Source organism: Schistocerca cancellata, chromosome 3, assembly GCF_023864275.1.
Source record: "Schistocerca cancellata isolate TAMUIC-IGC-003103 chromosome 3, iqSchCanc2.1, whole genome shotgun sequence".
Classification (NCBI taxonomy): Eukaryota; Metazoa; Arthropoda; class Insecta; order Orthoptera; family Acrididae; genus Schistocerca; species Schistocerca cancellata.
In genome coordinates this window covers 703697951-703722913 of record NC_064628.1, presented here as the reverse complement: position 1 = coordinate 703722913, position 24963 = coordinate 703697951, and the positions used below count along the sequence as shown (strand labels likewise).

Below are 24963 nucleotides of genomic sequence, written 5' to 3'. Positions count from 1 at the left end.
CGGCCAACAATATGCGATATCCTGTCGTATATTGACGATGTAATGACTTGTTCATTGTTAAGCTTAAGGCTGTCAAAAGCTGGCAAGGGCAGCCAAGTATGAAAACATGCTATTTAAAAAAAACCAGAACATTGAGGATCTCTTGAAAACGCTTCGTTTTAGGAGTGATTTGTAACGTAGTTGATAGTGTCACGAACTTAAAGAGGAAAGTAGCGTCTAGTTACTTCCACATATTTTTTCATCTTTTGTTTTTTAAAAGATTCTGAGTCTATGTCATTAATTTTGCAGAAGTATTATCTGCAATAGCCGATGTTATTTATCATAAATAATGTATCTGATGAACATTTTGTTGCATAGGCCAACGACTATAAAGTTTCCCCAGTGGCTCGAGATTTTAACGTGACTGCAGGTTTATGTCAGAAAGTAAACACAAGTTACAAGCTGGAAGTTTTCGCTAATATTAAACTTTGTGTAAAATACGTGTACCTGCCTCTTGGTGCTATGATCTGACTCATGTTTGTATCTTGTCGCTGAATACGAGGGTACCCTGGAAAGTAATTCCTCGGAATTTTTTATGTGAAAAATTGTTAAAAGTCAGGATTGTCTATAAAAGGTTAATATTTTCAGGGAATTGATACTGAAGCTGCACCAGTTGCGTACTCAGATTACATTTACACTGAAGAGCCAAAGAAACTGGTACACCTGCCTAATATCGTGTAGGGCCCCCACGAGCACGCGGAAGTGACGCAACACGACGTGGCATGGACTCTACTAGTGACTGTGCGGCTGGTCCTGGCGGAGGTTCGAGTCCTTCCTCGGGCATGAGTGTGTGTGTTTGTTCTTAGGATAATTTAGGTTAAGTAGTATGTAGGCTTAGGGACCGATGACCTTAGCAGTTGAGTCCCGTAAGATTTCACACACATTTTTTTTTTAACTCTACTAGTGTCTGAAGTAGTGTACGAGGGGGTAGAGATATCTTCCGAACAGCACATTGCAAGGCATCGCAGACACGCTCAATAATGTTAATGTCTGGGGAGTTTGGTTGCCAGCGGAAGTGTTTAAACTCAGAAGAGTGTTTCTGGAGCCACTCTGTAGCAACTCTGGATGTGTAGGGTGTAACAAATCCGTCGCAATCCACATTGGATATGAATGGATGTAGGTGATCAGACAGAATACTTATGTACGTGTCACCTCTCAGAGTCGTATGTAGATGTATCAGGAGCCCCATATCACTCCAATTGCTCACGCCCCAGACCGTTACAGAGGCTCCAGCAGCTTGAACGGTCCCCTGCCGACATGCAGGATCCATGGATTCATGAGGTTGTCTGCTTACCCTTACACGTCCATCTGCTAGATACAATTTGAAACGAGATTCATCCGACCAGGCAACGTGTTTCCAGTCGTCAACAGTCCAATGTCGGTGTTGACAGGACCAGGCGAGGCGTAAAGGTTTGTGTCGTGCAGTCATCAAGGGTACACGAGTGGGCCTTCGGCTCCAAAAGCCCATATCGATGATGTTTCGTTGAATGGTTCGCTCGCTGACACTTGTTGATGACCCAGCATTGAAATCTGCAGCGGCGGCCAGTGTGGCCAAGCGGTTATAGGCGCTTCAGTCTGGAACCGCAAGACCGCTACGGTCGCAGGTTCGAATCCTGCCTCGGGCATGGCTGTGTGTGATGTCCTTAGGTTAGTTCGGTTCAAGTCGTTCTAAGTTCTAGGGGACTGACGACTTCAGATGTTAATTTCCATAGTGCTCAGAGCCATTTGAACCATTTTTGAAATCTGCAGCAATTTGCGGTAGGGTTGCACTTCTGTCATGTTGAACGATTCTCTTCAGTCGTCATTGGTCCCATTCTTGAAGGATCTTTTCTCGGCCACCGCAATGTCGGAGATTTGATATTTTATGGGATTCCTGATATTTACGGTACACTCGTAAATGGTCTGAATGGGAAATCCCAACTTCATCACTACCTCATAGATGGTGTGTCCCATCGCTCGTGCGCCGAGTTTAACACCACATCCAAACTCACTTAAATCTTGATAACCTGCCAATGCTGCAGCAGTAACCGATCTAACAACTGTGCCAGGCACTTGTTATCTTATGTAGGCGTTGCCGACCGCAGCACCGTATTCTGCCTGTTTACATACCTATGTATTTGAATACGGATACCTATACCAGTTTCTTTTGCGCTTCAGTGTAGAAAGGAGTAGGAGTTGATAGACACGGAGGTGTGAACGAGGCGAAACCGGACGTGTTGGGAAGCGGAGGAGCAGGGGAGCAGTGGCGGCACTCACTGCAGGCGCCGGCGTGCGCGACGGCGATGGCGGTCCTGGCGGCGCAGGCGGCACGGCGCAGCTGGCAGCGGCTGGGGTAGGTGCGGCCGTCCGAGCCGCAGACGGGCCGCAGCACCGGCTCGCAGTCGCCCGGCTCCGGGCACTGGCAGCGCGCGTGCCCGCCCGCCAGCACCACGCAGCGCTCCTCGGGCCCGCAGCGCAGCGCCGCGCACGGGTTCGCCCCTGGCGGCACAGGCACAACCCCCACTCCAGTAGTCTACCTGGCAGCGCGCAAAATCTACATCTGCATCTCAATATCTGCCATTACGATGATAAGGAGGCATTGCGTTACACGTTCCTGGAGGCAATTTCGGAAGATCGACTTCAGACTGCTCTGCGACTCGTACCCAGTGCGTGGCACAGGGTTTGTCAAACTACCTTTGGACTGAAACTTCCTGGCAGATTAAAACCGTGTGCCGGACCGAGACTCGAACTCGGGACCTTTGCCTTTCGCGGGCAAGTGCTCTACCGACTGAGCTACCCAAGCACGACTCACGCCCCGTCCTCACAGCTTTACTTCTGCCAGTACCTCGTCTCCTACCTTCCAAACTTTACAGAAGCTCTCCTGCGAACCTTGCAGTACTAGCACTCCTGAAAGAAAGGATATTGCGGAGACATGGCTTAGCCACAGCCTGGGGGATGTTTCCAGAATGAGATTTTCACTCTGCAGCGGAGTGTGCGCTGATATGAAACTTCCTGGCAGATTAAAACTGTGTGCCGGACCGAGACTCGAACTCGGGATCTTTCCCTTTCGCGGGCAAGTGCTCTAGGAGACGAGGTACTGGTAGAAGTAAAGCTGTGAGGACAGGGCGTGAGTCGTGCTTGGGTAGCTCAGTGGTAGAGCACTTGCCCACAAAAGGCAAAGGTCCCGAGCTCGAGTCTCGGTCCGGCATACAGTTTTAATCTGCCAGGAAGTTTCATATCAGCGCACACTCCGCTGCAGAGTGAAAACCTCATTCTACCTTTGGACTATTTCTCTACCGTTTCACTCTCGGACAGCGACTCTGAAAGTAAAATTTTGTGAACTGATGTGACTAAAGACGCTAAGAGGCTTTGCTCTTCCGTAAAATCAGTTCTAAACACACGTTCATTCACTCAGAGACCACAATGGCACGGAAATGGAACATGTCAGACAGAAGGACAGAATCCACCGTGAAACACTGTGATACCGTAGCTCCTTTCAATCATTATGTGAACATCGAAATGGCAGATATGGAGATAACTGACTGTGGAATAGAAAAACAACTACAATTGCTTAGTAGAGGAAAGGTATGAGAACCAGATGCAGTACCTATAAGGTTATACAAACATTGTGTGCAACAGCTTGATCCGTTTCTAGCAGCAGTTTATTGTAAATCATTGGGTCAACGAATGGTACCTAGCAACTGGAAAAAAGCACAAGTTTGCGACAAGGACCATAAAATATCTGTGAGTAGCTATCCAGAGCGACCATAAGTGGAATGACTGCGCAAAAATAATAGTAAGATAAGCAGATGCAACTCTGAGATCCCTACAGTACACCCTCTGAAGAACCATTGAAGCCCCACATACGCATTATAAAATAGTCAAATATTCAAATATTGCAATTTGATACTAATCAATATGTCAATTACTCACCAGTTAATAAGGAAGTTCTTGTTAGAAGCCAAACAGAAAACTTGTGACTGCATCAGATTCAAGTATACTTAATATCCAGACTCTGTAATTGGTAGGAATATTTTTCGTTAACACTGAAACCATACCAGTGTTCACTAGAATTTATATTTGCCTCATATTCTGTTCGCGTTGTATGCATTATTTAATCAAAGTTTGCAGTATAATAGGTCAACAATGTAAAATACTTGCAATGTCGTTTGTAATTAAATGGAGAAATTATGCAGTCCTTTATTACAAATATAAAATTATACTGATTTTCAGCTCCAGCAATCATTTTGAACATGTGGCTACTGTTAAATGAAAGCGTATTTGGTTTGTAACTTCAGTTTATGTTAGGAAAACGACGCAACTTACTTTTGCTTGTAAATAAAAAAAATGTAATTCGCATTGTTAATTTCCATATATTATCTTGTTTCAAGCTTCTAAATTGCTTGTGTCACATACTACCTGTACATACTCATCAGGAAATAATGAAACTAAATTTCGCTGTCCACAGTTTATATCTGTGCCTTAATATTCTACTCTAATTTTGTAGATTTACGTGTTAAACAATACTGTTGATTATTACTAAAAGTATAAAAAGACGTACAACAGCACTGCCATTATTCAGTTTTTAGACAGTTTTCAGAAAGTCGAGATGTCGTCGGTTTGTAATGTCAATTGTTCATTGCTCCACACGACCTACACAGTAATAAAAGACTCCATTGTATTAGACAGTTTTCAGAAAGTCGATATGTCGTCGGTTTGTAATGACAATTGTTCATTTCTCCACGCCACCTACACAGTAATAAAAGGTTCCATTGCACCTCCTGAACTTTCATCGATGATTTCCACGATGTGACAACATTGCTTCAGTTTCTTACAGCAACATATCAAGGACAACAGGGCACCAGCAACAAAGCAGATATGAAGATCTAAAAGTTGAATGTTAAATTCTACCGCCGAGTTTACATCACCCAAGAACTTTATTGACATTATCATTATTATTAGTTTCAGTCTAAATTTTCGATATAAGCACGTCGTGTTCTGTACCTTGTGGAGGAACCTTTTTTATTTTTCAATTTTGCTGAGAATACTCAATGAGATTTCATAGTGAACATTAATATTTAGCAGTTTTAAATATTAATATTTACTCATATTCCCAGCAGTAATGTTACAAGATTCATAGGAAGAATTTTAAGGAACTGTAGAAGTGGTTTACAAGGCGCTTGATTGACCGATTCTTGACCATATTCACAATATGTGACTTATACTAGGTAGGACTGATAGACGAGATAGAGAAGAGCCAACGAAGAGCGGCGCATTTCGTCACTGGATCGTTAATCGGCGCGAGAGCGTTACAGATATACTCAGCAAACTCTCTTACCAGACATTGCAACAGAGCCACTGTGCATTACTTAGAGGTTTACTATTGGAATTTCGAGAGAGTACTATCTGGGAAGAGTGGGACACCATATTACATCCTCTCATATCGCGAAATGACCAGGACGAGGACATTTCAGAAATTAGAGCTAATACACAGGATTACTGACAATTCCTTCCATGCGCCATTCGCGACCGGAACAAGTAAGGGGCGATCAGCTACTGGTATAGGAAGTGCCCTTCGCCAAACACCGTCAAGTGGCTTGCGGAGTACTGATGTAGATGTAGACACGCGGGAAAAATGAGCAGTTAAAGCTTTCTGTATGAGCTCTCATTTCTCTATATTGTTATGGTGGTCTTTTAGGAGGAGAAACTGGTGCTTCAAATTTCATGAAAATATCTCGCCGCAACGAGAAACGCCCTCCTTTAAAAATTACCACCCCAACTCGCACAGCATATCCGTGACACTCTCTCAGTTATTTTGATAGTACAAAACGAACTCCCCTTCTTTTAACTTTATCGACATCTTCCATCAATCCCATCTGATGCGGATTCCACACCATGCAGGAATACTCAGAAGAGGACTGACAAGCGTAGTGTAAGCAGTCTCTTTAGTAGGCCTGTTGCGCCTTCCAACCGTTCTGCTAGTAAAACAGTCTTTGGTTTACCTTCCCCACAATATTTTCTGTAAGAGGCAGTGAGATGACAACGAGACAGATAGAAAAAAGTAATTAAACTGTTTATTATTTCAAAAGTATTCGCCGTAACTGTTAATACATTTCTCATACATTATGGAATCTGACAAATGAAAAAAGTAAGTCAACTGTTTATTATTTCAAAAGTAATCGCCATAATTGTTAAAACAGTTATCCGCCGTTAGACAAGACGGTCAATGCTTTCACGGAAAAATGTTTGCGGTTGCCTAGGTAACCATAATTGTATCCAGACGTGCACCTCTTCGTCCGAAGGAAATCGACAGCCATAAATTGCTTTCTTCAGTGCTCCAAAAATATGCAAATCCCTTGGGGAGGTATCGAGACTGTATGAGGATGCGTAAAGCTACCTAGCGAAATTTGTGGAGCGTAGTCAAAACACCTGCCAACAAATTGTCCGACCACATGCTGCCAAGGTTGTTTCGAACGTGCTGTAGAAGTTTTGCCGGGAAGCCCTCACACATCCTCCATACAGTCCCGATCTCTCTGCATGCGATATCCATGTTTTTGGAGTCCCGAAGGAAGACATTCTTGGCTGTCGATTTGAATCACGGTTCCCTAGGTAACCGGAAACACTTTTCCATGAAAGCTTTGACCCTCTTGTTTCACGGCTGGATAAATGTATTAGTAGATATGGCGAATATTTTTGAAATAATAAAAAGTTTACTGAATTTTTTCCATCTGTCTCGCTTATATGTCATCGTTCCAACTGAACTTCTTCGTAATTGTAATACTTAGGTATTCCATTGATGTGAATTCGTGTGATGAACCTAGTCGCACAACTAAGACGCTACTCCATAGGCAAGCAATATGATTAGAAGCCAAGCCGCTTGTGTTGAATTGTGTTAAAAACCGCCCCCCCCCACCCCCACCTCGCCCCGCCCCACTCACTGGCGTTAAAGAAAACGCAAATTTTGAGCAACCCATTGTGGTACTACAAGAATTCCAGGAATAGCTTTCTAAACGTTTCAGGACACTGCCAGACTTACATTGTTGGTTTTTGGACTGTTTTCGAGACCGTTTACAGTTTCGGTTGAAGGTGTCCCTATATTGTTTTCCTCGGGAAGACTTTTCACGTTTCCATAATGAGGATGCAAGCGTGATATCAGTGTTCCGATTAACATATTTACGTGAAAGGTTTCTTCGATTATGAAACAAAATACGAGGGCTGTTCAATAAAGAATGATTATGATTATTTTTTTGACAACATACCTTACTCATCCTCATACCTTTACTCATCCTCCTTCTCAAAGTAACCTCCCATGAATGCGATGCACTTGTCCCGGCGTTTCTGCCAGTCTTCAAATACGTGCTGGAAACCATTTTTTGAGAGGTCCTTCAAAATCGAATCCGCAGCTTTCACCACTGCTTCTGATGATTGATAATGTCTCCCACGAAGGCGTTTCTTCTTTCCAGGGAATAGAAAAAAGTCACATTGGGATAAATCCGGACTATAGGGAGGTTGAGTGATGTACTTTACGTTGATTTTTGAAAGATATTGAGCAACAACAATGGCAATAGAGGGCCGCGCATTATCGTGGTGCAGCATCCAGCCTGCTTCACGGAAATGTGGTCTTTTGCTCCTGATATGGACTTGCAGTGTTTTCAGGACTTCCCTGTAGTATTGTCCAGTTAGTGCTGTGTGTGCAGATACAACATGCTGATAAACCATTCCACGAATATCAAAGAATGAGATGACCATAACTTTCCCAGCAGAAGCAACCACTTTTGCTTTTTTTGGGATTGGTGATGAAGGAGATTTCCACACCCAGCTTTGCTGTTTGCTCTCAGGATCAAAATGATGTAGCCAAGTTTCATCAGCAGAGATTACATTTAAAAGAGATCTTCCTCTAACATCAACTTTAACTGCATGCAGACCTGCACGGGAACGTCCTTTTGTTCGGGAATCAACTGTCTTGGAACCCATCGCGCACAAACACATGGCATGTGTAATTTTTGTGTCACCAGAGTGTGGGTGGCACCCAATGAAGTGATCAGTATTTCAGAAAGTCGTCTTAAAGTAATTAGTCGATCCTCTCCCACAATAACAGCACCAGTGTTGATGTTTTCTTCCGTAAGAGTAGTACCTGGAGCACTGGGTCCACCTTCATTTGAAATTGATTGTCTCCCTTCTTTAACCATTTTAAACCACCTTCGAGCTGTGCTGTAGGGAAGAACGGACTCTCCATAGGTCTCCTGTAACATTGTATAGGCCTCAGCTGAAGATTTGTTGAGACGAAAGCAAAATTTCAAAGCCGCATATTGTTCCTCGTGTGTTACCTCCACTGCAGCGGTAGGCGATATTGAACATGTCTGACCTTGCCTGCCTCTCAAACGCGGAAACTAGGAGTCCCAACAATGAAACTACTACGGCGTGTTTGTTGCACCTTATATAACAGAATATCGTGAGATTAAATTTTAGCGCGAGAAATTCTGACCATAAAAAATTATGATTATTCTTTATTGAACAGCCCTCGTAAGTCACGATTACGTGGCGTCGCGAGTGACGAAAATCTGCGAAGCTGTCTGCGTGTGTCCTTATGCAGACAGTTTGTGCCACATGCAAATTTTATTAAGTCTTCAGCTCACCAAAAATAATTAAATAATACTAAAAATTTGTTTCGTTTGTGATCTCTGTTGTTCAGAAACATGGAACAAAGCCCCATGTGGCGCTTTCTGTTCCCCCGCTTATTGTTCAGACAGCGTGATGTGGTATGAGGGGAAGTGTGGACTCGGGCGAGAGAGATAGATTGCTCGAACACCCCATACGAGCAGTGCCCTCGGCCCTTCCTCCGATGTATCATTTATGATGGATGCCTTTGTCAGTCTTCTTAATTTTGGTTTGGACTCGTTTCAGCCAGCTTAGTGTTTAGCTCTGTACAATGACTCGGAAGGATATGATATGAAATGCTCTGTGTATTCCTGTTTTTGTGCTCAGTAATAAAGTTATTTATTCCTTAGGCATCTGCAGTTCGTAACACCGTATGTACCTCATAGAAAAAGAAGTACTGCAAGACTCAAGAAGAGGTGGCACGAATAAAGTGACCCATGAAGCAGGAACATGCGTCACGCCTAATCCCTGAAAGTGAAGATAACATGACAGAAGTTTTGGTGTTATGTCAAATGAGTAAACGGATCTGTCATCTGCCCAGATACTCTGTGGCCATAATGGCAGTGAAACAGCGGATGACACAGAAAAGGCCGAAATGCTAAACGTCTTTTCCCAAAACTGATTCACAGAGGAAGATTGAACTCTAGTTCCTCCTTCAAATTGTCGCACGAACGACAAAATGACAGATATGGAGATAAGTGGCCAATGGATAGAAAAGCTTCTGAAATTGCTCAACAGGCCACTCGACCTAACGGGATACCAATTCGATTCTGCACCGAGTAAGTGAAAGAAATTCCTGTGCTTCTAGCAGCAGTGTACTGTAGATCTGCAGAGGAGCGAAACGTTCCTAATGATGGGAAAGAAGCACAACTCATTCCTGTTTTCAAGAAGGGCCGTCGAACAGTCGCAGAAATCTATAGGCCTATATTTCTGATGTCCGTTTGTTGTACACTGAAGAGCCAAAGAACCTGGTACACCTGCCTAATATCGTGAAGGCCCCACCCTTCCCCCCCCCCCCCCTCCCCCCCTCTCGAATAGGCAGAAGTGCTGCAATACGACGTTGCATGGTCTCGAATAAAGTCTGAAGTAGTGCTGGAGGGAATTGACACCATGAATGCTGCAGAGCTGGCCATAAATCCGTAACACTACGAGGGGGTCGAAATCTCTTCTGAACAGCACATTGCAAGGCATCCCAGATAAACTCAATAATGCAATTTTTTCATATGATGACATGGTTGGAGACCGTGGCTGTTATCTGAAGACAAACGTTGATGGTGTTGAGACAGCAACCAGCCACAAATTTATTTTCAGTTCCTTTATCCAAAAGGTACCGTTATCCGTTTCGAATCATTACGATTCATCTTCAGACGGTTTTCATGCTTTCATTACAACATGTGGCGTGCTTTTTTTTACAGATTAATTGTCCTAAAATATAAATAATACATAAGTATAAGCACGCCTCACAGATGGTCGCGTTACAGTTTTTCATTGGATGTTACTTACGTGAAATGTCGGTTTGGAGTGTTTGTTTTCATAACATTCATCCAACAGATGTGAATACATTCCCACTGCATTCTTAACGTTGCTCTGAAGATCTACACTATGTGATCAAAAGTGTGCGGAGACCTGGCTGAAAATAACTTACAAGATCATGGCGCCTTCAATACGGCGTAGGCCAACCCATAGTCTTGATGACAGCTTCAATTCTTGCAGGTATACGTTCAATCAGGAGCTAGAAGCTTTGTTGGGGAATGGCAACCCCTTTGTTCACGGAGTGCTGCACTGAGGAGAGGTATCGATGTCGGTCGGTGAGGCCTGGCACGAAGTAGGCGTTCCAAAACATCCCAAAGGTGTTCTATAGGATTCAGGTCAGAACTCTGTGCAGGCCAGTCCATTACAGGGATGTTATTGACGTGTAACCACTCTGCCACAGGCCGTGCATTGTGAGCAGGTGCTCTGTCGTATTGAAAGGTGCAATCGCCATCCCCCAATTGTTCTTCAATAGTGGGAAGCAAGAAGGTGATTAAAACATTAATGTAGGCCTGTGCTGTGATAGTGCCACGCAAAACAACAAGGGGTGCAAGCCCCCTCTATGAAAAACACGACCACACCATAACACCGCCGCCTCCGAATTTTACGCTGGCGCATGACGTTCACCGGGTATTCGCCACACCCACACCCTGCCATCGGATCGCCACATTGTGTACTGTGATTCGTCACGCCACACAACGTTTTTCCATTGTTCAACCGTCCAATGTTTACGCTTCTTACACCAAGCGAGGCGCCGTTTGGCATTTATCGGCGTGATGTGTGGCTTGTGTGCAGCCGCTCGACCATGAAATCCAAGTTTTCTCACCTCCCGCCTAACTGTCATAGTACCTACAGTGGATCCCGATGCAGTTTGGAATTTCTGTGTGATGGTCTGGATAGATGTCTGCCTATTACACATTACGACTCTCTTCAACTGTCGACGGTCTCTCACTCAACAGACGAGATCGGCCTGTACGCTTTTGGCTGTACGTGTCCCTTCACGTTTCCACTTCACTATCACATCGGAAAGAGTGGACCTAGGGATGTTTAGGAGTGTGGAAATCTCTCGTACAGACGTATGACACAAGTGACACCCACTCACCTGACCACGTTCGAAGTCCGTGAGTTCTGCGGAGCGCCCCATTCTGCTCTCCCCCGATGTCTAATGACTACTGAGGTCGCTGACATGGAGTATCTGGCAATAGATGGTAGCACAATGCACCTAATATGAAAAACGTATGTCTTTGGGGGTGTACGGATACTTTTGACCACATAGTGTACCTCTCTCTACATGGATACTCTGCAAATCACATTTAAGTGCCCGGCAGATGGTTCTTCGAACCACCTTCACAATTCTCTATTATTCCATTCTCGTATAGCGCGCGTACGAACGATCAACTGTATCTATCCGTACGAGCTCTGATTTCCCTTATTTTAGTATGGTGATCGATTCTTTCTATGTAGGGTGGTATCAACCAAATATTTTAGCATTGGGAGGAGAAAGTTGGTGATTGGAATTTCCTGAGAAGATTCCGCTGTAACAATAATCGCCTTTGTTTTAATGATATCCACCCCAAATCTTGCATCATTTCATGGCACTCTCTCCCCTATTTCGCAATAATACGAAACGTGCTGTCCTTGTTTAAACTTTTTCGATGTACTCCGTCAGTCCTATCTGGTAAGGATACCACACCACGCAGCAGTATTCTAAAAGAGGAAGGACAAGCATAGTGTAGGCAGGATGAAGATACCGACTAAGCCTCGGCCAATTGCCGGCCGAGTATGTTCTGCCAATGACCGGACGACATCGGACAGAAGCTTAGTGGGAAGGTAGAAGAGCAACTCTCGCGCATTTGGTTATAGATCATCGTCCAGGACTGCCTTAGGCAGGGAACGTCGTTTAGTAAACTCTTAGAAGTGAACAGACAGTTGTTGTAAATTGCATTTGCTATGTACTGTGAACTTTACCTACGAATATTTACGCTTAGCCGTTGAGGGCCTTTTTGTGTCATATTACATGCAGAGCAAGACTTAAGTCTAAACAAGGCCCCGGGAGTATACAACATTCTATTAGAACTACTGATAGCCTTGAGAGCCAGCCCTGACAAAACTCCACCATCTCGTAAGCTAGATGTATGAGAAAGGCGAAATAGTCTCAGACTTCAAGAAGAACAATCCCAATCCCAAAGAAAGCGGGTGTTGACAAGTTTGAAAATTACCAAAATATCAGTTTAATGAGTCACGGCTGTAAAATAGTAACGCCAATTCCTTACAGACGAATGGAAAAACTGGTAGAAGCCGAGCTTGGGGAAGATCAGTTTGGATTCCGTAGAAACGTTGGAACATGTGAGGCAGTACTGACCCTACGACTTATCTTAGTAGATATACTAAGGAAAGCATTTGTAGACTTAGAGAATGCTTTTGACAATACTCTTTTTCAAATTCTGAAGGTGGTAGGGGTCAAAGACAGGGAGCGAAAGGCTATTTACAACTTGTGCAGAAACCAGATGGCAGTTATAAGAGTCGAGGGACATGAAAGGGAAGCAGTGGTTAGGAAGGGAATGAGACATGGTTGTAGCCTATCCCTAAAGCTATTCAATCTGTATATTGAGTAAGCAAGTACGGAAACAAAAGAAAATTCGGAGTAGGAATTAAAATCCATGGAGAACAAAAAAACTTCGAGGTTTGCCGACGACCTTGTAATTCTTGTCAGAGACAGCAAAAGACCTGGAAGATCAGTTGAACGGAATGGGCAGTGTCTTAAAAGGAGGATACACGATGAACAAGAAGAAAAGCAAAATGAGGATAATGGGATGTGGTCGAATTAAATCAAGTGACGCTGACGGAATTAGATTAGGAAATGAGGCACTTAAAGAAGTAGATGAGGTTTGCTATTTGGGGAGCAAAATAACTGATGATGGTCGAAGTAGAGAGGATGTAAAATGTAGACTGGCAATGGCAAGGAAAGCGTTTCTGAAGAAGAGAAATTTGTTGACATCGAGTATAGATTTAAGTGTCAGGAAGTCGTTTCTGAAATTATTTGTATGGAGTGTAGCCATGTATGGGAGTGAAACAAGGACGATAAGTAGTTTAGCCAAGAAGAGAATAGAAGCCTTCGAAATGTGGTGCTACAGAAGAATGCTGAAGGTAAGGTGGGGAGGTACTGAATCGAATTGGTGAGAAGAGGAATTTATAGCACAACTTGACTATAAGAAGACATCGGTTGGTAGGACATGTTCGGAGGCATCAAGGGACCACCAATTTAGTATTGTAGGGCAGCGTGGAGGGTAAAAATCGCAGAGGGAGACCAAGACATGAATACACTGAGCAGATGCAGAAGGATGTAGGTTGCAGTAGGTACTAGGAGATGAAGAAGCTTGCACAAGGTAGAGTAGCATGGAGAGCTGCATCAAACAAGTCTCTGGACTGAAGACTACAGCCGCTCGAAGTGACCGAGCGGTTCTAGGCGCTGCAGCCGGGAACGGAGCGACCACTACGGTCGCAGGTTCGAATCCTGCCTCGGGCATAGATGTGTGTAATGTCCTTAGGTTAGTTAGGTTTAAGTAGTTCTAAGTTCTAGGGGACTGATGACCTCAGAAGTTAAGTCCCATAGTGCTCAGAGCGATTTTTTGAAGACAACAACAACAACAACAACAACGTTACATGCAATGTTACAGACTTAATCATTGAACAAGTCACAAAGATAAGTAAATCTTTTAACTCATTTGTGTGACTTTGTTACTAATTTGTTGGAGTGTTGAAGTATCTTCGTTCTGCGATCCTGTTACCTGACCGAGGGGCAGGGAGAAATTGTCTTAGCGGTGTACTGCACTAGAAGCGGTTTCACGGACTCACGGGCTCGGCCTACCGTAACAACAGTGGCAACTCGGCCTCCACAGCAGTAGCGACGAGGCCTTTGCAAAACTGGCGACGAGGGTTTACAGAAGTATGAATGTAGATGCAGGTGTTTGATTAGCCTCTGGATTTTCTAGTCACTAGTTCTAAGACCAGTCGATACGGCTGGCGCAGACAGTAGAAGGAGCAGTGTTCTTACCTTCGGAGCACTTGCCGCGGAAGAGCACGGTGAGGGCCCTGCGGGTGCGGCAGGCCTCCTGGCGCAGCGAGCACTCGTTGGCGTAGGTGCGGCCGTCGGAGGCGCAGACGGGCGTCAGGTCGAGCGGGCACGTCTCGCCGCAGCGGCACGACGGCTGGCGGTCCGCGTCCAGCTGGCACACCTCGGGCGGCGCGCACCGCACCGACTCGCACGGATCTGCCGCAGCACCGGCAGAGGGAGAGAGGCGTTGAGGGGGCCGACTTGGAGCACGAGAGGCATCGCAGCACATTTTCATTTCCACTGTCTATACCGGCTGATCAAAAAGTCAGCATAAATTTGAAAACTTAATAAACTACGGAATAATGTAGATAGAGAGGTACAAATTGTCACACATGCTTGGAATGACATGGGGTTTTATTAGAACAAAAAAAAAAAGAAACAAACAAAGTACACAAAATGTCCGACAGTTGGCGCTGGAGAGCAAAACGTCAGTGACTGCGCATGACAATCGTGTATAAAAGGAGCTGTAATGAGAGAGAGAAACTCCCACCCGGTCTCCATCTCTCCACCCTCCTTACCCTCTCCCACGGTGGCTTCCGCCAGCTTCCCCTTCCTGATGATGTCCTCCTCCCCTCCATCTACCCCTCCTATCAACTTTGATCCTCCCCCACTTCCTGTGTCCTTTCCTTTAGGCACCCTCCCTCCCTTCTCTTTCCTTTTCCCCCATCCCCTTCCTCCGCCCCTCTTCCCCGGGGCTTCCCCTCCCCCTTCCTCCCTCCCCTCTCTCCCCTGCCCATGGCATCTCTGCTCTTCCCTCTCCCTCTCCCACTCCCCTTCCTCCTCCTCCTCCTCTCTTGGCAGGTCCCCGGACTCGCACACGCTCAGTGAACATTCGCGCGCCGGAGATCATCGCCATCAGTGTCTCGTGTGTGTGCCTTCGTTTGTGTTAAGTGTTCTTTCGCCGTCACGCCACCACTGTTCACGTGTGCCGTCGCCGTCATCCATGTTATGTGCGCCGAGTCAACAGATTTTAGTGTTTTTTCTTGTCCAGCGTGAGCGGTTTCATGTATCTTGATTTTGTGTCTACTGTTTTTACCCGCCATTTTTATTGTATTGTCTGTCACTACTTTATGTCATTTATTGTACCACTCGCGGCTGAAGAGCAGCGTACTATGCTGCTGACAGCCCACCTTTGTACAAGGTGTTTAAAATAACAATAAAGAAAAAAAAAGAGAGAGAATCAGATGCGCCAGAAGTCGCAGCATGTTGACGTTACCTGAAAAGGCGCTTTTAGTGAAGCTGTATTATCAGAATGGGGAATGTGCTAGTTCAGCGTTACGCCATAGGAAGGGGATTCGAACGGGTAAAGGTCCGTTGACAAATACAGCTGTGGCGAGAATGATTTCGAAGTTCGAAGCCACGGGTTGTTTAGACGATAGACCCCGTAGTGGCCGACCGAGCACAAGGCGTAATGCTGCTGAGACAGTTCAGGAAGAAATGGAGACTGTAGAAGGTTCGTCTATGCACGGGGAAGTCAGCGCTCGTGCAGTCGCACGTCGCACTGGCATTCCATACACTACTGTTTGGTTGGCACTGAGGCGTATCCTCCGATGCTATCCGTACAAAATCCATCGGCATCGTGAACTGTTACATGGCAATTTAGTGAAGCGGAGGGAATTTGCGGTGTGGGCGTTTCGAAAGATGGTGGAAGATGACGATTGGTTGAGTAACGTGTTGTGGACCGATGAAGCTCATTTCACGCTCCGAGGATCTGTCAATGCCCACAACTGCAGAATTTGGGCTACTGAAAATCCTAGAGCTGTCGTGGAAACTCCATTGCACGACGAGAAAGTCACGGTATGGGTTGGATTTACAACATCTACCGTTATCGGGCCTTTTTTCTTCGAGGAAATGTGTGATTCTGGTTTTGTAACTGCTACCGTGGCAGGTGAGAGGTACGCCGATATCTTACAGAATCGCATCACCCCCAGTCTGGCTGATAAACACCTGGAACGTACGATGTTTATGCAGGATGGCGCTCCACCACATATTGCTGGACGCGTGAAAGATCTCTTGCGCGCGTCGTTTGGTGATGATCGTGTGCTCAGCCGCCACTTTCGTCATGCTTGGCCTCCCAGGACCCCAGACCTCAGTCCGTGCGATTATTGGCTTTCGGGTTACCTGAAGTCGCAAGTGTATCGTAATAGGCCGACATCTCTAGGGATGCTGAAAGACAACATCCGACGCCAATGACACACCATAACTCCGAACATGCTTTACAGTACTGTTCACAACATTATTCCTCGACTACAGCTATTGTTAAGGAATGATGGTGGACATATTGAGCATTTCCTGTAAAGAACATCATCCTTGCTTTGTCTTACTTTGTATTGCTATTCTGATGAGATGAAGCGCCATCTGTCGGACGTTTTTTGAACTTTTGTATTTTTTTGGTTCTAATAAAACCCCATGTCATTCCAAGCATGTGTGTCAATTTGTACCTCTCTATCTACAATATTCCGTGATTTATTCAGTTTTCAAATTTATACTGACTTTTTGATCACCCGGTACTTTTACAAACAAATTCATAAGATATTGTCAACATGACCAGGAAGGATTCAAGATTCACACTCATAGAAGAAGATGTTCCACAACATAAAAAAATAATATTTTTTTTACATGTGAAATTTCATCATGTTTTCACCTTCTATTGGTTGCATTTCTTGCTATAGGTACACTTTTCTTCATAACTAAGAGAGAGTTTTCGATGAATTTTGCACAGCATACCAACCATACTTACAGATGTTTGAAACTCTACAATTTATTTAAGTCATGAAAAAATGAATGAGCTGTTACATTTTAAACTTCATGTTTAGAAAAATCTCTAATTTTATAGTTAGCTATATCAGTTTCTAGAAAGAAATTTTTCACTCTGCGCAGTGTGCGCTGATATGAAACTTTCCGGCAGTTTAAAACTTTGTGCCGGACCGAGAATCGAGCTCGGGACCTTTGCCTTTCACGAGCAAGTGCTCTACCATCTGAGCTACCGAAGCACGACTCATGACCGCCCTCACAGCTTTACTTCCGCCAGTACCTCGTCTCCTACGTTCCAAACTTCACAGAAGCTCTCAGAGTTCGAGTCGCGGTCCGGCACACAGTTTTAACCTGACAAGAAGTTTCGTACCAGCGCAAACTCCGCTGCAGATTGAAAATTTCATTCTGAACACATCCCCCAGGCTGTGGCTAAGCAATGTCTCCGCAACAGCCTTCCTTCCAGGAGTGCTCGGTCTGCAGGAGAGCTTCTGTGAGGCAGCCCGCACGGTAGCTCTGCGTGTTCAGTCACAGGTTTGTCCGCCTCCGTAGCGTAGCGGTAGCGTTACCGGCTACCACGCAGGTGGCCCAGGTTCGATTCCCGGCAGAGGACTGGGTGTTGTGTGTCCTTCAATATAATTCTAGCCGACACGGTAGCTCAGCGTGTTCAGTCAGAGGGCTCCTCGCCCTCTGTAATACAAAAACTGAGTAAAGGAATCAACGATCAACTTGAACGAATGTCTTATGACGTCCACCCAGCCCCCCCACCCCCCCACACACACACAAAAAAAGAAAGAGAGTGTTAGCTACCCTCTGTAATAAAAAAAACTGTATTTTAAAGAGAGCTGCACAACAGCAACGGTTCCACGTAATAAAATTATAAACAGCCGACCAGTTGCAATGGGTAAAGAATTCTTTACCTAGGTTTCAACAAATTTAAATTTGTCTTCTTCAGAAGGTGGCAATTTTACATTAGTATGGACTAATGTACCATCGCCGTTTTTGCAAATGTCGGCATAGATCCATTTGTCAAAATTAAAATATAAAATATAAAACATGAAATATAAAATACACTCCTGGAAATTGAAATAAGAACACCGTGAATTTATTGTCCCAGGAAGGGGAAACTTTATTGACACATTCCTGGGGTCAGATACATCACATGATCACACTGACAGAACCACAGGCACATAGACACAGGCAACAGAGCATGCACAATGTCGGCACTAGTACAGTGTATATCCACCTTTCGCAGCAATGCAGGCTGCTATTCTCCCATGGAGACGATCGTAGAGATGCTGGATGTAGTCCTGTGGAACGGCTTGCCATGCCATTTCCACCTGGCGCCTCAGTTGGACCAGCGTTCGTGCTGGACGTGCAGACCGCGTGAGACGACGCTTCATCCAGTCCCAAACATGCTCAATGGGGGACAGATCCGGAGATCTTGCTGGCCAGGGTAGTTGACTTACACCTTCTAGAGCACGTTGGGTGGCACGGGATACATGCGGACGTGCATTGTCCTGTTGGAACAGCAAGTTCCCTTGCCGGTCTAGGAATGGTAGAACGATGGGTTCGATGACGGTTTGGATGTACCGTGCACTATTCAGTGTCCCCTCGACGATCACCAGTGGTGTACGGCCAGTGTAGGAGATCGCTCCCCACACCATGATGCCGGGTGTTGGCCCTGTGTGCCTCGGTCGTATGCAGTCCTGATTGTGGCGCTCACCTGCACGGCGCCAAACACGCATACGACCATCATTGGCACCAAGGCAGAAGCGACTCTCATCGCTGAAGACGACACGTCTCCATTCGTCCCTCCATTCACGCCTGTCGCGACACCACTGGAGGCGGGCTGCACGATGTTGCGGCGTGAGCGGAAGACGGCCTAACGGTGTGCGGGACCGTAGCCCAGCTTCATGGAGACGGTTGCGAATGGTCCTCGCCGATACCCCAGGAGCAACAGTGTCCCTAATTTGCTGGGAAGTGGCGGTGCGGTCCCCTACGGCACTGCGTAGGATCCTACGGTCTTGGCGTGCATCCGTGCGTCGCTGCGGTCCGGTCCCAGGTCGACGGGCACGTGCACCTTCCGCCGACCACTGGCGACAACATCGATGTACTGTGGAGACCTCACGCCCCACGTGTTGAGCAATTCGGCGGTACGTCCACCCGGCCTCCCGCATGCCCACTATACGCCCTCGCTCAAAGTCCGTCAACTGCACATACGGTTCACGTCCGCGCTGTCGCGGCATGCTACCAGTGTTAAAGACTGCGATGGAGCTCCGTATGCCACGGCAAACTGGCTGACACTGACGGCGGCGGTGCACAAATGCTGCGCAGCTAGCGCCATTCGACGGCCAACACCGCGGTTCCTGGTGTGTCCGCTGTGCCGTGCGTGTGATCATTGCTTGTACAGCCCTCTCGCAGTGTCCGGAGCAAGTATGGTGGGTCTGACACACCGGTGTCAGTGTATTCTTTTTTCCATTTCCAGGAGTGTATAAAAAAACGTCGGTTGTGAGCTCTGCAAAATCCATGTACTAATTTATATTTACGTGACAAACCCTATTTCTAGGGCTATATTTTAATTTTGACAGATGGATCTATGCCGACATTTGCAAAAACGGCGATGGTACATTAGTCCATACTAATGTAAAATTGCCACCTTCTGAAGAAGACAAATTTAAATTTGTTGAAAACTAGGTAAAGAATTCCTTATCCATTGCAACTGGTCGGCTGTTTATAATTTTATTAAAGAAAACTGTGTTAATGGATCAACGACGAACTGACAAAAAATACGTTAGGTAGAGCACTATCCCGCGAAAGGCAAAGGTCCCGAGTACGAGTCCCGGTGCGGCACACAGGAAGTTCCATCTCAATTTTTACCACAGTTTTTAATACATTTGGAAAATTTTAGAGTTTTGCATAAAGGAGTTTGTGTTTAATAAACATATCAAATTTGAAAGTAATAGGACATTTATTTTAGATGTTACATGTACCTAAGTACAGAAATGTGTTTTGCGCAAAATGGCCGATAAAGTTTCTGCTTGTATTTGTCATTTTTGAAGAACTGTCCAGCACGATAAGCGGGTTCTTTTTCATTTTCTAAATCAGTTTTTTTTCTTTTTACATTCCTATGATGCACTCTTCTTGATTTTATCACTTCCAAAAACGATTTACCTGCTTTCACTAGAAGCTCTCTGTCTATCGCATACAAAGCTTCGATGCAGTTCACTCCGGGCTTAGTTCTCATTTTCTCTAAAACATACTTCCTGCTTTGCACATCATGATTAAAACATGAAACTGCATCATAAACACCAAAAAAATGGCGTTTGGCAATCTATTCCATACACATTGGTTAAAACTTTCATTTGGGTTTTGGGTACCGCCATGAAAACATTTTTTCAATAAGTTTTCATTTTCAAGGTCCCTGAACATAGGTTTGATGGTTTCCATTACAGTAGTTGGTTGAGAATTGCTGTGATGAGTTGGGGTGTTTGGGGGAAGAGACGAAACAGCGAGGTCGTCGGTCTCATCGGTTTAGGGAATGACGGGAAAGGACGCCGGCCGTGTTCTTTCAAAGGAACCATCCCTGCATTTGCCTGAAGCGATTTAGGGAAATCACAGAAAACCTAAATCAGGATGGCCGGACGCGGGATTGAACCGTCGTCCTCCCGAATGCGAGTTCAGTGTGCTATCCACTGCGCCACCTCGCTCGGTTCGTGTGATGATCTTCTTCACCAGCAGCAATTGACCTTTCGTAGCCACACCATGATTCTCTTCCTTCTGGGCACAAGTTGTGATTAGGGTTATTGTCTGTGGACATTTTCTGGCAGTATAAGGCCCAAACTGCTTGCTTCATATGTTTCAAGTCCCCTGTGTTCCTTCTTACTGCCAAGCCATAATATGTCTGTAGCTTGTCAATTGCTGCATTCGTCAGTCACCCTCTTCCTTTTAATCCCTTCCAGTCAGATAATTTTAGTCCTGAAAAATCTTGTCTCAGCCTTCTAAGTCTAGTGCCAAGTCTTTTCTGTACATGTCCTACACATTCGAACTTCTGCAAAACAGCCTCAGCTTCATATGGAGCACATTTTTGAACCTCAAGGAAAGCTTTACTATCACCATCATCTTGCTACACTTAAGACTAAATACCGTGCCTTATGATCTGTCAAATAAATATCTTATACATCAAACTATTCAGGAAGATGCGCACTGCCAAATAGGCATATTTTTAAAAAATCGAATTTTTTTAAAATTCTTGACGTCCGGCCTCCTTAAGGCTGCCGCCCACACTAGGGCATCAGGCTAGTGCGGCAGCAGTCTAGTAGCTTGCAAAATTCCAATACACAGGGGTCGGGAAAAAATAAGAAAACAGCGCGAGAAGCGTATGTAAGTGCACTGTTGCATTTGACCTCGAACGGCACCTGTACAATGACCTCAATACTTTGCAAGTGTCAATTGTGGTCAGAATAGTGTTCTGTGTATTTGTGAGAGAATTATGTCGGAACTAAGTGAATTACGTCGGCAAACTGTTGGTCGTATGTTGGGTGCTTCTGTTACCGAGGTAACCGCAGTATTTGGTGCTTTAGGAGGTGCTGTATCGAATATTTATAATGCATGCGGGGAAAGCGGAAATACGTCATCCACTAAGTCACAATGCGGACGAAACTGTGAGTTGAGTGAATGTGGCAGACGGTCATTAAAGAGAATTGTGAGGAAAAATAAGAGTACGACAGCTGAAAAAGGCACTGCAGAAATGAATGTCGCTCTCGCGAACCGCGTCAGCGCCAAAACAACACGAAGGGAGCTCAAGAAGCAGGAAATCGCAGGGCGAGCTAGAATTCCATTACCACTCATCAGGGGTGCCAATGCCTCTAACAGAGGAACGTTGTGCCGAAGCCATAAAACCTGGACTATGGAGCTATGGAATAAAGACATTTGATAGGACGTGTCTTGTTTCCCACTGTTTCCACCTACGTCCCAAGAGTGAAACAACGTGGGGTTCGGTGATGTGGGCAGCCCCGTCATAGTATTCCACGGACCCCATGGTTACCTTGCAAGGTTACGTTACTGACAAGTATTATGTGACCATTTTGGCGTATCGGTTTGTGGCGAGAAAAGCGCTGTATCATTTGAGAGATACAGAGGCGAGCGAGTGTGCAGGGACTTACCACAGTTCACTGCTACTAGCGCCATGTCACCATAGCGCATCTGTGCTTAGCACAGAAGTATTGCACCATAACTTAAGGACGAAATTAAAAGTTAAAGTTGCTTTTCCAAACTTTGTCAACATATGCTTCAGTGTATTAATGTTTAAATTGTCAAATCTCAAATCGATCACATGAATGTCTTTCCCTAAATACAACGTTTTAAGAAAAAAATCAGTGGCGCTAAAAATAAGGCTAGGAAGCCAAAATTTGGTCATAATATGGAGATGTATGTCAAAATTAACTGGTACAGGTGTCAATGTGATTAAAGCAATATTTTGGTCAGAATCCATGTCTTTAAGAAAAATTGAAGGCGCTAAATATTAGACTTAGAAATATGAAAATTTGTATGAAGCTTCAGTTCAACATAAAAATAATAACTACGTGACCCCATTGAGCTATCTCTAATAGTTTTCGAGTAATTTACTGAAAACTAAATTTGGAACAAAATCGTCCTTATTTGTAGTAGATTAAGTATCTGTTATATTAATGCTAGAAAGTTCTGATTACAGCACCTGATGAAACCCATTAAATAATAGAGCTATAACAAGTGTCAAGGCCTAGATGTAAATAATAACAAAAAAAAGGTCTCTTAAAATTGTACTTCAGAGATCACGTTCTACTGCCAGTTCCGTTCTAAAAGTTCTCGACGGTAAAGTTTAAATGCAGGTGAGCTAAAACTTTTTCTGTGATTTTAACCAACTTAACTACATTCAAAAATTACGAAGACTCTAAATTGATTCATAACCGTGTTATAAAATATTGTGTGTCCGAGGAAGCGGCCGTTTAGAGGTTACTACCGTGAGGATAGAGCGGATAACAGCAGATGTTCCATTGGCCGTCCGCTGCGCCCGTATGTAAATAACGGCCTGAGAGGCAAGACTTCACTCACTTCGCACCCAGCTACCGTACGATCCGCGTCAGCCAAACGCCGGAGTACGTGCTGCCTCGGATGACGTCACAGCAAGACCGCAACTGAACTGATGTTTTCGGTACAAATAGAAAGTGAAATCGCGAGGACTGTACCCCACCTGGATCGCTTACATTTCGCGGAAGTAACTGTTAGTGTGCCACCCATAATGTTAACAAATCCGCATGGCAACTTGTGATAGTTATTTTCCACTTTTGTGGCGAGCAATTATTTTGATCATCAGAAGTCAGGGCGGAAGACCATTTAATCGGAATTTACCGTAGAGGTCACCTCTGAACTGCTTATTGTGCTGTTTAGGATAGAGAGATTTATTATTAGTACTAACGTAATGAATATTTCGATGTTGTACGTGTGAAAATTTATCAATTAGAACTCAAAATCTTGATTTATAATCATAGTAAATAGAGAATAGAAACATTCCCCTCAGTGGGCCGGACGAGAATGTGGACTTGCAGACTGGGAACTATGGTCAGGATGTTCTCCATCGCTTTCTGGCTGACCACAGAAATAGTTTCCAGGCTCTCGTAAAAGACGGCGAACAATAGTCTAATATTTCCTAATTACTATTAATTTTTATTAACCCGCCGCCCCACAAGTTCCATACCATGGTGCAGTGTTTGTTCCTTAATGGTTATGCTGTGTTCCAAGACGACAGGGCCGCTGTCCACGCAGCTCACATCGCCCAGGACTGGTTTTGTGAGCACCAGGATGAATTGTCGCATCTCTACTGGTCACCGCAGGCAGCAGAGCTCATTATTGTTGAGCCTGTGTGGTCTACTTTGCGGAGAAGAGTGTGTGATCGCTATATACTTCCATTATAGTTACGTGAAATTACCATTATTTTGTAGGAATAATGGTATAAGATTCCCTTGTAAACCATACAGGTCTTATATTTGTCCACGACGAGACGACTGGAATGGGTTTTGAATGTCATCGGTTTTCCTACGCCGTATCAGGCTTGGTAATCTGTTGTGTTTTTGCCGTTTTCATATTTATGTGCACTCCCCCCCCCCCTTTCCCTGCTCCCATAAGGGAACTAAAATTAAATTTTATTAAACTACGGCAGTTTCTATACTGCTCTACAAATTTTTCCAACCTGCAAAGAACGAAAACAATAATAAAAAATGAGAACTCTTGTCTTTTACACAGGGGTTTGTACTACGGTACTAGCAATCCAGAGGCATGCTACTAGATTCCTTACCAGCAGATTTGACAACATACACGTATCATGGAGACGCTATGCGAACGGAAGTGGGGATCTCTGCGACGCTTTTACGCGAAACACTATTGAGGAAATATAAAGAAGCGGCATTTGCAGCTGACTGCAGAACGATTCTACTGTTGCCAACGAATATTTCGCGTAATGAGCGCAAAGACAAGATAAGAGACATTAAGGTTCGTATGGAAGCATATAGTCATTTCCCCCTCCCTTCACTTGCGAGTGCAACAGGAAATGTAATTACTATTAGTGGCAAAATATAGCGCCCGCCATGCATCATATGGTGTCTTGCAGCCGAATATGTGCGTAGATGTAGATGTGGATATAGAAAACAGGTCCAATGAGACGGGGAAGTACGCTTTTACCTCCAGGTCATTAACTGCTGCGATCAAGGGACTCATCTTGCAGCATGCCCCTGTGTGTGAGATTGTGAAACTTGTCAGAGTAATGGACCTACCCAGACCCCGTCACACTACCCATAAGACTCCATGTTAACTCTTAATAACGCAACGGAATCGCTGTCTTGAAATGCCCTAACATA

The 24963-nt window shown here is 44.8% G+C and overlaps 1 protein-coding gene across 1 annotated transcript in view; it reads right to left on the bottom strand.

Moving 5' to 3' along the window:
• LOC126176521 (agrin-like) overlaps positions 1-24963 on the bottom strand; it is a 366518-nt gene that overhangs the window by 229885 nt on the left and 111670 nt on the right. Inside the window, exons 3-4 of the mRNA XM_049923677.1 lie at positions 14261-14476; positions 2296-2517 (exon numbers count right to left, since the gene is read on the bottom strand). Of these exons, the coding sequence (XP_049779634.1) occupies positions 2296-2517; positions 14261-14476 (438 nt within the window). The remainder of the gene's footprint in view (positions 1-2295; positions 2518-14260; positions 14477-24963) is intronic.